This window comes from Squalius cephalus (assembly GCF_949319135.1).
Source record: "Squalius cephalus genome assembly, chromosome: 24".
In the NCBI taxonomy this organism is placed as follows: domain Eukaryota; kingdom Metazoa; phylum Chordata; class Actinopteri; order Cypriniformes; family Leuciscidae; genus Squalius; species Squalius cephalus.
In genome coordinates, this window is record NC_137145.1 from 16058121 (window position 1) to 16074073 (window position 15953).

Here is a 15953-nt window from a genome sequence, read left to right on the forward strand (position 1 = left end):
GAGACCTCTAATGGATCAGCGCTGAGAGGTGGTGTAAAGAAAGCTTGTCATCTCTGAGATGAGGAGAGAGGAGAAGAAAGACGAGGGACGGAGAGAGATTTCTTAAGGTTCTTATTGTGAGTAAGGAGACACGGATTGTAGAATTACCAAAAAGAGCTTATCTGCAAACCGTGTAGTACCGCATGTGAGGCGTGCCACACCTGCTTAATAATCAACGGGATTCATAGGTGAACGGCTATGATGGTACAAGGAAACACCAGAGTTCCTCTTATACGTCTTAAGATGCCATTAAGATCCATTTGTGTTCCATTACATGTGAATGCTTCTGGAAAACTCAGGGACTGTTTGATATTCACAAATGAGAACTTACTGAACAGGAGAAGAGTCAGGAATGTGAGCAGAATATATTAAGCATGCATATTTCTTAGCATTGGTTCACCTGGAGTAATTGAAGAGTCGACTGCCCCAGAGTGAGTGGTTCCCTCTGGAGCCTCCGTGAAAGAAGCAGGAGTCGGTCCCGTCGAAGTAGTTCAGCCCATCTTCTGTGTTGCTGGAGGCGTGACTGTGGACCACGTCCAGCAGAACCGTGATGCCCATGGAGTGCGCGGTATCAACCAGATGCTTCAGATCATCAGGAATACCAAAGCGGCTGTGGGAAAAGACAAGAGAATGCGTGGTTTGTAGAGAGAATTGGTTAGATGTTTGATAGGTTGATGTTATGAGGTGGTGTAAGCTAATAAGTTGTAAGTTGATAAATATCTTAAATGAAAAAGGGGTCGAACCAGAATTATCAAAATCTTGAGCAAAACTAATGTTTATATTTTTCTATATACTGCAATATATGCATTGACCATGTGTGACTATAATAAGGTAAGTATTCATATATAAAACGGTTAGTTACAGTCCTTAATTCTGATTGGTCAATGGCTGTGTTTTATTCACGATAAAACACGGCTATGACCGCTTCACCCAATGTTCTATGTATCACCTCACAACACCCCTAGCAACCACTCTAAGCAACGTAAACATATGTTCTCATTGTGAGAGATCGAGTGTACCTGGATTTACAGTATAGCATTTTCCTTCAGGTCAGTCCAATATTCGTAATGAAAAAATCTGTTTAATTTTTTTGTAAATTTGGAGTGCTGTCAGTACAGAGAACAATGACAAAAATCGGTGTTGCCTACACCGTGTTATCCTCTTTTTAAAATTTACACCCTGTTGACTTCAATGGGGCAAGTTTTAAACCTGCTTTTAGCCTCTTAACATCCTTGATGTGTCATTACAAGTGCCCAGCCATGTGAGTGATTCCTTCAGAGTGAACACGGGTGAATCTGACTGCAGTAGGTGTGAAAGATATTAATAAAAGTGATGTTAATTCAGCCAGCGCAAATACCTGTATTTTCTTCCTGTTTTCGGTCGAAGTCCATAGTAGTCGATTGTCGAGTTCACGCGCGTGATCATAGATAACTAAACCTATGCGCGTGAACTCGACAATCGATTACTGTGGACTTCGACCGAAAACAGGAAGAAACAGTTCTCCTTTAAGGGAGTTTCCCGTGCCCTGACACATCTTTTGTCAGTTATGTCTTGCTTTTCGATGTTCACTGACTGACTCACTCATAAAGACAGTCTTTGGCACCATCTAATGGCAAAATAATGTAACTTCTGTTGCTGTTCACGGTCAGGGACTATTTCTTCCAGCGGAAGGAATGCTTTTAGTGATTTTACTTCATAAAAATTGCATTGATACATATTTTTTAGCTTTAACATTTGTATTGTGTGGTAACCGTTTTATAAAATCAATAAGGTACCCGAGGCTAGTGCTGTATCGTGAATAAGTCCCTTAAGGGGTGCAGCCCTTCAGCCATGACTTATTCACGATACAGCACAGCCTCTCGTACCTTATAGCTTGCATATAAAATATGTATAAATGAAGACAAAAATAGCATTACATTTAATATTCACAAAGTTTTATCCTTTATTGTGTACTTATATTGCACATACATGTTCCCATTTAAAATGTGAATGTATGTGAATATATACATAGAGATTAACGGAATGAGTTACAACAGATTTCTAGTTCCCAGCATGCTTTGCTTCTGACTGTTAAAGGAGAGCAAATGTTAAAAATAAAGGTTATTTAATGTGTTTTGCTCAATATTAATATAGGCGAGATCTGTTAGAGTTTAATGTTCCATTACTTTGTAATTTAAAAGGTTTTCTGGTATGTGTGAGTTTTTGGGGGCCGAAAAACCATTAAGACTATAATTACTATTTTTAAAAGTACTGACTGGGCACTTCTCAGCCATCTACAAGATATAAAGTGTGTGGATTCGGATCCAAGGGTAAATCACAAAACAAATAGCCTACCCACTCTAAACTCCCAGCAACTCTATATCTACTCCGTTGGGTTAAAAGACATCAGGGCAAAGAACAAGTAAAGTGAGAAGAGAGCTAATGATATTCCAAGTCACCTCCCTCGCCCGCTCTCTCCACCCAGCAGAAAGAGGAATAGGTCTTAAATGTGCATGAGTGATCAATCATGAGTGAAATTACTCTGTATACATTGCACTTTATCTGGACTGGTCCACCAGTGCCGGCCGCCTCAGCCAGCCAAAGCCAAATAAAGATTCCCAATGACTCTGTCATATCTTATTAGGTTGAGGGAGTTGCTAACTCCCCACATTCAAAGATGCAATTTTCTTTCATGAGAGTTTATTTATTTTGGAGACCCAATTCTGTTTTTTACTATTGTTATTTATCAGGGCTTTCTTCTATTTGGGGATTAGCGGCAAATGTGTTTACAGTAAGATTACTGCCCTTGACAGAGGACCTCATCCTGATTTAAAGACTGGAATTACTGCTGCACAGGCTGAGAGACAACGCCACCAAACCCTGAGCTCTAAAGGAAAATGAAAAGCATTTAGATACTGTCACATGCTCAGTCTCCCAGTCCTTGTAGATATAACATTAATAAATAAAATGTGACCAGGGCAGAGCATGCTAATGTGTTTTGGCGAAGGAGAAGTGCATGTTCTTGGCACATCCGGAACAACCAGATCTGAAGTCCCGAGGTGAAAATAATTTCCTTTGGGACGTAGGTGTTAACCTTAATTCTTAAAAATACAATCCATAACTGCCCTAGCGACTTTGAGGCTGTTAGTTGTCCGACAGCTTCAAGAGGGAATTGTAAATGTATCCTGTACAGCAGTGGCCGTGTTTTATTCTATCTTGCAGAATTTTGATTATGTTCTGGCATCAAGAGACAGATGAATTTGCAATTGTACGACTATTGGTGCCGACGACAAATGATATGGGAATATTTCTCCTCCTTTTGAAGAGTTGACAAGCCTATTTATGATATTATCCATTGCATTGGTCAGAACAAATCAATGACCCATGAGTTAAGACGCCTGCTATATGGTGACTGTACACATTTTTTTTTAAAACACAAGCTTTGATTTGGTGGACTTTACTTGTGACTAAAAAAAAATGTATTAGTACCTTAACACAAATAATGCATTGTTTACCAGACCACTTAGCAGAAACATGATAAATGCACTATATTTAAATTATACTTAAGGATATACTGTACATCCAGACTACTTAAATTTCTCAGCACAGATGACTATGTTAAAAAAAAAATCTGGTTCTGAAATAATCCTGTAGCTCAAACATTTCAGCATGGCACTAGCAACCCCAATTTCATGCATGGGTTCGATATCCAGGGAATGCATGACCTGAAAAAAATATATACCTTGACTGCAATGTAACTCACTTTTTTATTCGCCTAATGTATAAATGTAAACGTACCTGGAAGCTGCAAAGAAGTTAGTGACCTGATAGCCAAAACTGGCATAGTAGGCATGTTCCATGATCGCCATGAGCTGGACACAGTTGTATCCTGAGATGAAAACACAGGGGAAAAGTAGAGAAAAGAAAAGAAAAAGCATTTTAATTCAATTTAGGAGTCAAAAGACCTTCAAGAAGATCTTCAAAGTGAAACACATCAAGGCGTAAATCTAAGTTGTTATCTTAACAGTATGGATTAATTTTAAGTACTGTGATGTCCACACTGGAAAATGTAAATGAATTAAAACATAATTAAAAATGAGTGAAACCAAAGCATAGGTTTAAATGTCACCTCCAGCATAATCCAAATCTTTAATGGCAAAATGACAGCATGATAAATTACAATTAAGCTGATATTTTTCATGAAAAGAATTTGAGAACAGTGTTACACTTTCTGTGAATAATAAGATTGTAATACAAATTATAATCTCTAGATTTTGATAAAAAACTTCAAAGAAGTTTTGAAACTTCCAGTGGTTTCAGGTAGAGTTCTCCTTAAGGATCTGATTCCCAGTCTATCTCTCCATCCCATAGTCCTGGAGCTCAGAATCACTGCTGAGAAGCTCCTGTAATCTACAACCTGTAACAACCAAACAAGTGGAAAACTCACTCTCGCACACCAGGACCTGAAAGAGAACTGACAGAGGACTGACTTTCTGCTACAGCTCAACTGATATTAAATAAATGGAGATGCTTTAAGAGTAAATGTGATAAATTGACCATTGCTGTTGGTATTTTTATAGATATTTAAAACTAAATGTTGATTTAACAGAACTAATGAGTTGTTGTTCTGTCATTCCTCATAAATGTGTGTTGACTATAGTGCAATTAGTCGTATACAGAGAACTAAAGACAATAGGTTATAACAAGTTATTCTTTTGACATTTTTACGAGTTGTTTTATGAAAACAATACCGCAAGGGCAATTTCCAGGATCCAATAACATCAAATCAAACTGCTATGAGTCCAGGAAAACTTGTTAGAGGAGGGGAGTAATAAGTATGACTAAAGCATTCGTCATAGCTGAGAATCATGTAAATAGATTGAAATCCTATGCAGGTGCTTTGAGCGCCGTATGTGATCTTCTAACTCAACATTTCCACAGTGTCTGAAACTTGAGTGCATCACCAAAATATAATATAATATTTAATATTTCATGATGTATGTTTTGAGGTCGGCAGCCTACATATTGTTTTTTAAGAAATTAATGCTTTTATTTTGCAAGAACATGTTAAAAATTGATCAGGAGTAAAGACTTTTACTGTTACAAAAGATTTATATTTCAAAGAAATGCTGTTCTTTTGAACTTTCTATTCATCAAAGAACCCTGAAAAAATATACATCACAATTTCCACAAAAATATTAAGCAGCAAAGCTGTTTTCAATGTTGATAATAATGAAACGCAGCAAATCAACATATGGTTTCTGAAGGATCATGTGACACTGAAGACTGGAGTAATAATGCTGAAAATTCTGCTTTGCCATCACAGGAACCAATACAATTTTAGAATATATTAAAATAGAAAACAGATATTTTAAATTGTAACAATATTTTATTACTGTTTTACTGTATTTATGATCAAATAAATGTAGCCTTGGTGAGCATGAAAAACATAAAAAAAAGAATTGTACCAGCCCCAGACTTTTGAACGGTAGTGTATTAATAATGTTGATGCAAAATATACATCAAAAAAGCAGTTTTTAGGTTTAATAAAAATGACAGTGTGAATGCTAAGCGAACCAGGACTAAATATATTATTTTCTTTTTTTGGTCCGGACCAAAAGAACCAACCGAACTACAAGTGTGAACAATGATGGTTAGTAAATTACAGAAGTTCCATTCTAGTGTGATCTATGTTTAAAAATACAAGTGATCATAATGAACACCATTTTTGGGATAGAGATGTGTTGTCAATTATGTATCTTGCAGTGGTTATGACTGTACCTCAGTCATCTGAGAGACTAACCATTGTTTTCTCTCTCCCATGCAGCATACATGCAGTAAGTTAGACTTGCTGCCTTCTGCATCTGTGAAATTTGTGTTTAGCTCCTTTTGTTTGTCAATCAACTTTTTCGCTACACTTTTTCATGTGAATGTTGATTAAAATCGCAGAACAAAGGATGCTTTTGTGCCCAGCTTGTCTGACTCAATCCTCCTCCGTCACAAAATCTGTTATCAATGGATTCAAACTTCAGACCTGTCAAGCAACATTTTATCATGCAGTACACAACAAAAAAATCCTGATATCTCAAGGGCAGGCCATACTTAATCTATAATAATATAACAACCTTCTTTTTTTTTCAAATAGAAATGTTCCTTTCAATGCAAATTCTCTGCCATTTTATTAGACAAATAAATTCTCAAATTCAGACTTCAAAGGATTATGATTAGTGTGCTTGTGACATTAAACTTTTATATTAGAAGCTCATTTCAAAATGTATTCCTTTACAACTACAATAATTCCTTCAATGGATTAATTATGAAGGGGAAAATAAGACACAAAAGATTTTAAGGGCGAAATAAGGGCACCACCAATTCTAAAACTAGTGCCAAACTGCTCTTCCATTAAGAGCCAAAGTGCAGCTTTGCTTTTGTTGCCTTTTGGAGGGTTGAGGAGCACATTAACTGAGGCACAGAACCCTGGGGAGAGCGCTGATCATGAGAGAGAGCAGTCAAAGGCAGCACAATGACTCACTATTTTAACACCCATTTAAGGGGTGAAAAATCATTTTACGCTAACTAACTCTGCTTCCAAACAGATTTGCTCCAGGCAAAGGTTAACGCTTCAGCCCTCGAGAAAACAAACAACAGAAGGTGATGTTTTATGGATCAGACCAATGCAATGAACACTAATGTTTAAGGTACGTTCTGTAATCCCCACAGAAAAAAACACAAAGAAAACCTCATTTGGAACCTTCTGACAAAGTAATTGTAGGCTGGCTTCCTCTCAGGCTTCCACGTCAAAAGCTCTGTAAGGAAACAATCATGGGAAACGGCTCTCTGTGCAGTAATGGAATCACTCGAGGCGGCAGCTGTTCTCACATCTGCTAACTAAACTTAACAGTTCCGCTTGCGACAGTTAGCATGATATTCCATGTGGAACTGCTTGTCGCATGCACTCTTTTGCTTCATTTGTGTCGCAATATACTACGGTCGTTTTTGGTTGCATCTTGAGCTATTTTCTTACGTTTTAGGGTGCAAGGAAGGCAGAGTATTCGGAAAACAAATTTTACAAAATATGAGATCAAATGGTGTGTAAATTACTTATGGTGCAATGAAATAAGAGTATCCAATCCATAATAATAAATAAAAAAAATGTGTTTAAAATGCATGTGCCAAGTTCTTAGAAATAAATTCGGTGTATTCAAGTTGGTTTCTTTTGATTTTAAAAGCATTTATACCATTTACAAGAAAAGATGGTTGTAGCACATGACATTTAGGGCTGCATGATATTGGGAAAAAACTGACATTGCGATATTTAGTTTTCTGCGTTATTTATTGCGATATCAAAAAACTATTTCACCAGATGATTTGAATAGCTCTATTTGTCAAGAATGAATCATTCTAGGGTGATTGGGGTAGTTTTGTGGGATACAGCATCTGCATAGAAAATAATAAACAAATTACAAGCATAGATAAATACAAAGATACAAATTAAATAAGTAGTGCTTTATGTTTTTCAGGTAAATGTAACTGTATTCAAGTACAGACATTGAATAATCAAATGTAAAATAACACTGCATAGTCTTCACTGTATAAATGAAATATAATTAACTTAATTAAAACAATTTGTCTTTGTTAAAGCCTCAAGAGTGATTTTCTCTTTTGTTGTTTGATTAACATTGGTGGTGACAAACAGCTGTGGGTATATTAGGCTGCTGTCGCTTTAAGACACATGCGCGGATCCATTATAATGATTTGCATCCGTTTTCAATTGTTTCCAACACATAACCGACTGTGTTTACGAGGATACTCGCCGAGACAGGTATTCTGACTTAATTTTCCATTCACGTGTCTGTTCAAGCTCAAAGGAAGAGAAAGAGACCTGAACCGATCAACTACAATCCCTATACATTGCACATTCTGCGATGAGACAATAAATACACACTATTTTCAATCAGGATTTTAATAAGAATTAATGGCTTTTATTCTTTATTACAATATAAGGACAGTTATATATAGTTAGAAATTAAAAACATGATCATAAGTGGTGTATTCAAGTCTTTGTATGCATGAATTGTCAAGTTAATAGAGGGTCATGCCACTGACCCTCATGTTTCTGAAGTAACACTGCAACAGCTTTTTGTTATATTCCTTTGCTGCCAGCTAGTGTAGTGATAAATAAAGAATAAGATAAACACAACCATGCTATATAACAGAATCTAAACATGCTCATTTTGTCAGCTAACTGTACTTCTTTCAAATCAGTTGTTGTAAAATCACCTCGTTCATAGGAATTCTTTGATCAACAGTACGTTTTTTTTCTTAAAGACCAAAGGATCCATTTCTTCTGGCCCGGGATCTCAGGGTTAGCGATTTGACCTCAGAGAGGGGTGTGTTCCACTCTACTAGGCTTGTATCATTTTGACGTTTGTGTTTTGGCAGTGTTTCTGTAGATTTCATCACTCACCAAGATCCTTAATGCGAGGAAGCACATCTCGGGTGAAGTTTTTGTAAGAGGCAATCTTTTCCTCAGGCGAACCGATGCCCACATGGGCCTCGTAGATACGAAGACTGCTGGGCCGTGGGGGTCTGGGGTGCTGGAACTGGGAGCGAGAAAGAAGAAAGGTTAGACTGAGAGGAAGGGTCCAGATATCAATCCACCATTCTTCAATGAGCTTTGATGAGAAATTTTGCTAGAAGGTTCTGCTGAGCATCAGGGTTACCTCAAAGATCCTGATGCAACACAATACAACACAAATATTTGACTTCATTGAATGCTTGCAACAATACAAGTTTTTAAGGAAAACGGTATAACAATACAAGGAAAATGGAACCTACAGCAAACAATTTCTGTAATGTCTATTCAATTTTTGACTTCCACAACAATAATAATGTAATGTAATGTAATGCAATATAATAAATACTTTTGATTCATATATAATATAAAATTACATCTTTGAATAATCTTAATTTGGATGGATTTTCTCAGCAAATATTGATATATGCGATTAATCCGACTAATGTATCACCATATTATTTAATATTTTAACTTTAAAAAAAAAAAAGTTTATATAAAAAAAAAATATGGTAGTTTTGAATGCAATATAATTTAAATATAATATTGGTTTTACTATGGCAATCTTTTGGTTTTATTGCGAGACGTAACAGAAGCAATTACATACAAAGACACATAGAAGTGAAATGCAAGAAAGTAAGATAAACCAATTGTATCTCACTGAAAATGGTGCCATTTACAGAAAGCAAAAAAGCTATATTTCCTGCCTTTAATCATGCAGCAACCACTATAACTGTCAGATGACATTGTGTCACCAATTCATCTCCTCTGAAAAACTTGATTATGTGCATGATGGCATTGACCACAGTCGCTGTATGAATGTCTGATGCCATGAATAGATATCAAAGGCAAGTCTGTCTCATTGTCATGGTGGAAGAACCGCCCAATATCAAAGCCGTTTGCAAATGGTTCTTCAGTGAAACGAAGACATCAAGAGGGCGAAAGCAATTGTTGAGTAGCCTCCGATTAAATTGGTTGTTTAATGTGGCGGGCCACTTAAGAGGAGGCGGTTTTGAGTGTCATTACCAACACGGAAGAGGGGTCGGCATAAGAGCGGGGTGCTTCAGAGATGCTAATGGCTACTGATGATAAATGGTTGAGAGCCACGGGAAGGCCACATGCTCGCCTGAACAACATCACGGTCCCGCAAACATTCCCTCCCGCTTTGGCTTTTCTTCTTAACTACCTCCACCCTAAAACAAACAGTGGTTTTTAAAAAAGATTATAATTAACAGGTATTTCTTCAACCATGGGCTCTTTTGGCCCAGTATTCTTTCAGAAAAACACCACTTGATTTGTCTACAATGAAAAGTAGCAATTATAAATAATCAGTATTTTAAGAAAATGGAAAGAAAAATCCTTTCTTGGAGAGAAAGGAGCAAGTGTGGTGAAACTGGTAACTCTTGATTCTTGGAAGCAGCTATCAGTTGATGATGACCTGTGTGACGTACGGTTCTCCACTGAACCTCTGCAGGGTAAAACCTGACTCTAATAGGTTAAACCATGCCAGAGTCCATCACTCAACCCTCTTCCCTGACAGCCTAAAGCATCTGTCCAAATCCCTAACACCAGAAACCTCTGAGAGCGTGTGCTTGTGTGTGATGGAAAAAGGGTAAATAAAAAAATCTATCACTATTTGTACTTAAAGTAGTATTTATTGTTATTTGTACCTTTTTGTTATGTCTGGTTTTCAAACCCTTGTGAGGGTAAAATTGGTTTATCACACTTCTTTTCAGTGCTGAATCTCTCTAGTAAATGGGATCCAAAAAACTAACAACCATAAACATCCTTTCACAGATTTTTTTAAACCAGGGTTAGGTGCTTCTACATCAGTGTTATTCATTATTCCCTAAATGAGAAAAACTCACAAAAGTTGAAGAAATATATAGTTTAACCAAATTTTTACAAAGTTTGAAAATCCAAAGCGGTCCAAATTGACCCCAACAAAATAAGAGGGTGATAAAGTGTCTTAATAAATTGTTCAGAATAATTATATTGTGTATATTCTACAATATTTTTTACATAAAATCTAGGGTGTAAACTCACCTGGTATGGTTGTGGAGGGTCCCAGTGGGTCCAGTCATATGTGACTGAATCCAGCATTTTTGTGACATATTTGGCCCAAGGAGAGATCCGAAACAGATATTCCCCAGTTTTAGTCAGGACCACAAGCTACAGAGAGAAATGACCAATTTGACACCTTGAAATAAATTGTATTCTTCAAGGTTAATTTTTGATGCAAAATAGAGGCATATACATCAACATAAAAGAGATATGTTTTTATTACACAACTTTTTAAAAGTTTAGGTTCAGTACAACATTTTATTTTGAAAGAAATTACTACTTTTATTCAGCAAGGATGCACTGAATTAACCAAAAGTGGAAGTAAAAAGTCTAAAGATATTTATAATAATAATAAAAAAAAAAACATGTATTATGGTTTCATCATTGATAAAAATAATAAATGTTTCTTGAGCACTAAATCAGCATAATGATTTCTGAAGGATCATGTGACACTGAAGACTGTAATAATGAAGAAGACTCATTATAATAATATTTCACAATTGTACATATTTTTACTATATTTTTTATAAAAAAAAAAAATGTAAAAAATTAAATGCAGCCTTGGTGAGCATTAAATACGTCTTTCAAAAAACATAAAAAAAATCTCCTACCAACCCCAAACCTTTGAACGGAAATGTATACACACACACACACACACACACACACACACACACACACACACACACACACACACACACACACACACACACACACACACACACAGAGTAAAAAATATTTAAATGCCGTATATTATGCAAAACACATTTTCCAGGCAATTCAATCTGGTGTTCCTGTGTGTTGCAATGAAAAACACAGTTTAGTATGTTTTTTTTAAACCCAGTTGGTTTACATGGACACAGAAATTGTCCTGCACAAACCATGTTTATGTTGTAGTACCCATGTCATTATACACATTGTGTCCTCATAAACCATATATACAAGAACACACACACACACACACCAGGTGGACAGGTGTTTGTTGATGAGAGCTGACAGAGAAGAAGAGAAGAGCAGAAGAAAACAAAGAACTTTAAGAAGTCCATCATTGCCTTCAATCTCTCAGGGGGGCAGCTTGGATATTGTCACAGATCGATAGCCACTCTGGAGAGACATTGGGGCGGGACGGAACATCCTTAAACCACTCTGATCGGCTCTGCACAGACTATTACCAAGCTAAGAACACACCATCGCTTTACTAACAGCAGAAATAACACTGTGACTTTGAGAAAGAGTGACAGAGAAAGATAAAGAAAGAGAGACAAAAGAAGAAAATGTCAAAAAGGGAGTCTTAGATAATTGCAAAGGTAATCTAAAATGTACAATTAAATATATAATATTTGTCTATATATCCAATACTGAGAAATACCACTAAACCAGAATACAAATATTCTGACCAATAATGTAATTTGTTTGCCCATTTAAAAACTTATTAGAAAAAAATATTGACTTGAAAACACTACCTACATGTGAAACAATATCTACAAATGAGAAAAGCCACTGTAACCATGGAAACATGATAGTCTCCTCAGTAGTGAGGTTTTGCAGGCTGCAGAGACTAGCTAGGTCAGTTATTACTATCTATCTAGAATGGGTTAATTTGGGATGTCGTATCTTGTAGTGCAGGGTTCACCAATCTCGGTCCTGGAGGGCCGCTGTCCTGCAGAGTTTAGCTCCAACCAGCTCCAGCTTGAAAGTTTCTAGTATGCCTAGTGAGACCTTGATTAGCTGGTTCAGGTGTGTTTAATTGGGGTTGGAGCTAAACTCTGCAGGACAGCGGCCCTCCAGGACCGAGATTGGTGAACCCTGTTGTAGTGTAAATTAGTACTGTTTTTAGCATTAAAATAGGTTGCATTCGAACAACTATCTTCAAAATGTTTATGCGATAATTAGCTCATTAATTTCCTCATGAGTTCACACCCTTCTGGAAAAACAACAGCATAAACTGGTGGTCAACAACTGGTCTCCCAGCTTGGCAAAGCTAAAAACAGCTAAAACTTAGCCTGGTTAGGGTTGAATACCAACGAGACCAGAATAAACCATTTTGTCCAGGTTGCGAGACCAGCTAGACCAGTTGAAACCAGCTAAGACCAGCAAACCACTTAAGGCTGGTTTATTTTTTTTATTAAAAACCACATTATTCAAATCAAATGGAACCGGTTTAGTTTGGAAAAAATAATTTTCTGAAAAATATGGTAAATTCACTGTACGTCTGGAGCCAAGGTTGCTGAAAAAATTTTTACCTTTGAGTTTTATACAGAGTGAAATGTATTTGTGTTGGCGCCATGTAATTACAGAAGCTGTGTCTGGCAGGTACATTTCTCAGCCGTATAGAGCGGGCCAGACAGGACCATTTATGGATTAGCATGAGTTTAATTTAGAGTGAACGAACAATCTCGTCTGCATTTAGAGCAAGAGTAAAGTTCACCCAGGCACTTTTCATCTTCAACACGGCATCAGACCTTTAATTAGATTTCATTCCTATCAAAGCGTCCTCCCTCTGATCTGATCCAGCCTCACATCTCACATGACAATCAATAAGTAAAGGACCTGAAGTGTTAATAGGGCTCCTGGGTAAACATCTGGAAATTTCTGTTTGTAGACCAAGAGATATGGAGGTTTAAGTTGCTTAGTTTTCTCCCACTTCATGCGTGCGCATACACACAGATCCTTTCCACACACTTTCAACAAGAAGAAACCCCTAGAAAACTCTCCTTTCTCCTCACTTCCTTCAGACTCCAGTTAGCAGTGTTTTGATTTCCCTCGAGACGACGACTATACCCCTGAACCAGCTGTCTGGAGTCACTGAGGTATCTCTCAACAAACAGAAGCACAACAAAAAGAATGTACCCACATAGAGAATTAAACATGGTCTTGCAGGAGAGCTTGCTTAGAGATCTCAGAGCCACCCGGGGATCTGTATTGATCACCTTCGGCTGCTAAAAGTCTTTGAGCATCTAGTGTTCCCAGTGTTTTTAAAATGCAATATCACTACACAGGGAACTGAAATATTCATGCTTGAATAAATGAGGTTCGGTCTTGTTGGTGCCGGCGAAAAAAAAAAAAAAAGCTGAGTTGATTTTAACTAACGCTTACAGCAGGTTTCAAATTCATTTGGCAAGCAGCAGAAGGCTGTGTGTGGGAAATGCATTAGGCAACATTGATTAAGGGGACGATGAAAGGGAATCTCATGAAACATTGAGAGTACATGCTTGAATCTGGAACGTGTGCATGATGTGTGTAAAATAGCACTGGGAAACCCTGGCCTCTCTTTTACCACAAGCTTAAAGTTTCACACTAAATCAGGTCTACTAATAAAACACTCATGCACTGATTGTCATTGAGATGCTAAAATGAATTAATGAGTAATCACAGTCTTTTTTTCCTATTGTGAATTCTATAAATGAGGTTGAAGGCTGAATAATTATCTATATTGATAAGCCAAAACATTATGCCCGGTCACAGGTGGTTATTGAATAATTAAAAGAATTAAAAAAATCTTAAAGTCCCCCTGTAGTCAAATCATTGTATCCCTTAAAATTCATCTTTGATCAACAAAATGACATATTTAAGCGTTTTTTTAAATTCAGAATTAAAAAAAAAAAAATTCTTCATGCCTTAAAATAGTTTGAATGTAACTCTACACCCTTGCCTCATTAAGTATATGTGGTTCTATGAATATGCAAATTAGCCCCGCCTCCACTCACTCACACCAGCTCACAACCACTCGTTGACGATCACACATTGACTTGATTGGTTACAAGGTAGTTTGTGAAGCCAGAAACACCAACGATTTCAAACCGCGTTTTTAAGACTGTCTTTGGTTCACTGCAGTTTTAAGGAGAAAATACTTAGAAATGGTGTTGACTTATGAATTTACACATGGTTTGTCTTAAAGCATATTAAAAACATCACATAGATATATAAACATTATTAAAAACTTGATTTTCACCACAGGTGATGATGGTAAAGGAAATCTAAATGTAAAAATGAATTTAAAAAATAAATATCAAACATTAACCATATCATGGGTATCATACAATAACAGACATGGTAATGTCTGTTAAGCCCGGGGCACACCAAGCGTTTGTGCGTCGGCCGACTAAGTTTTCTCAGTGTGTTCTGCACGGTCGGCTGAAATTGGTCCTCGTCTGCTTTTTTCCGGCCGATTCGACATGTTGAATCTGCGTCGGCCCGTCGGTGAGAGGGAGAACTCTGATTGGCTGTTCAGCTTAGTGAACGAGTTAGTGCACGAGAATAATAGCAAAACAGCGAGCAAAGAAGTCAAAACGGTACAGATAGAAGGCTATTCTAATGTTACATCATCTTACATGAGTTTTCCTTGGCGAATATTTCAATATCAACATGAGCGGAGTGGAATAAAGAAAGTGTTTAGCAGGTTTGATATTCAAAACGGTAAGCACACACTGCTTTGGTCATGGTGTGTGTATCTGCAGTCTGCAGCGTCGGTTTCCCTTTTTGAATGACGAATATAGATGAATATATCTGCAGAAATAGACAGTTGTCTCATTTACACGCAGGCGTAGAACGCGCATTCTAGCTGAAAGTCGGCTGTAGTTCTCTCAGTGTGTCCAAGTGCGGCTTTTTCCCCCGACACAAGGCGACAACACAGTCGGCTTTCATCAGCGCTAGTTCTTTGGCGTTAGTTTGGGGTGTTACGGGCTTTACAGTGCAGTATATTGTGCATTCCTAACGAGACTTACTAATATTGTAGCTATGATATTAACAACTGTCTTCAAAACACACCCAGGTACAAACGACTAGAAGTGAAAAATGAACTGTAGTTGATCTGAGCTCAGCTGAAGCAGAACTAATGTGATCGGATCAACCTCCGGTGTCCGGCAGAGTCAGGGTGCTTCAAAACCCATAACGTGGCACTGCAGCAAACTGTGCTGGACATGTGTACCCCCGCCAACTTTGGCAAGTGGGAACTTGTTGGGCACTCAATGTCCCCATCTGCTACCTCTTCCCATCAACCCCAGATTAACCCTGAGAGCCAAGTCAAGCAGCTTTGCCCCACAAATGCCACCTGAACCTGCCAATGACCATCTACTAGGACACGAAGAGCCAAGATCCCGTTCTGCTTTAGCAGAGCGGCTAACAGCTCCTAATCGGGCTGAAGAGACACACAGCCTCTCACTAATCCAAATGTTACCTCACAAGATGCAAAACTGCAGCCCACAGAATAGATTTTAAATTCTAGAATTTGACTCTCTAGCATCTGACCATCACAAAGAGCTACAACTTTTCAAATCACATTTGCATCACTCACGAGATG

General features: G+C 37.5%; 1 protein-coding gene across 1 annotated transcript in view; it reads right to left on the reverse strand.

The window, feature by feature from the left end:
- gbe1a (glucan (1,4-alpha-), branching enzyme 1a) overlaps window positions 1-15953 on the reverse strand; it is a 140865-nt gene that overhangs the window by 87637 nt on the left and 37275 nt on the right. The window contains exons 4-7 of the mRNA XM_079861623.1: window positions 10640-10765; window positions 8486-8621; window positions 3817-3907; window positions 440-649 (exon numbers count right to left, since the gene is read on the reverse strand). Of these exons, the coding sequence (XP_079717749.1) occupies window positions 440-649; window positions 3817-3907; window positions 8486-8621; window positions 10640-10765 (563 nt within the window). The remainder of the gene's footprint in view (window positions 1-439; window positions 650-3816; window positions 3908-8485; window positions 8622-10639; window positions 10766-15953) is intronic.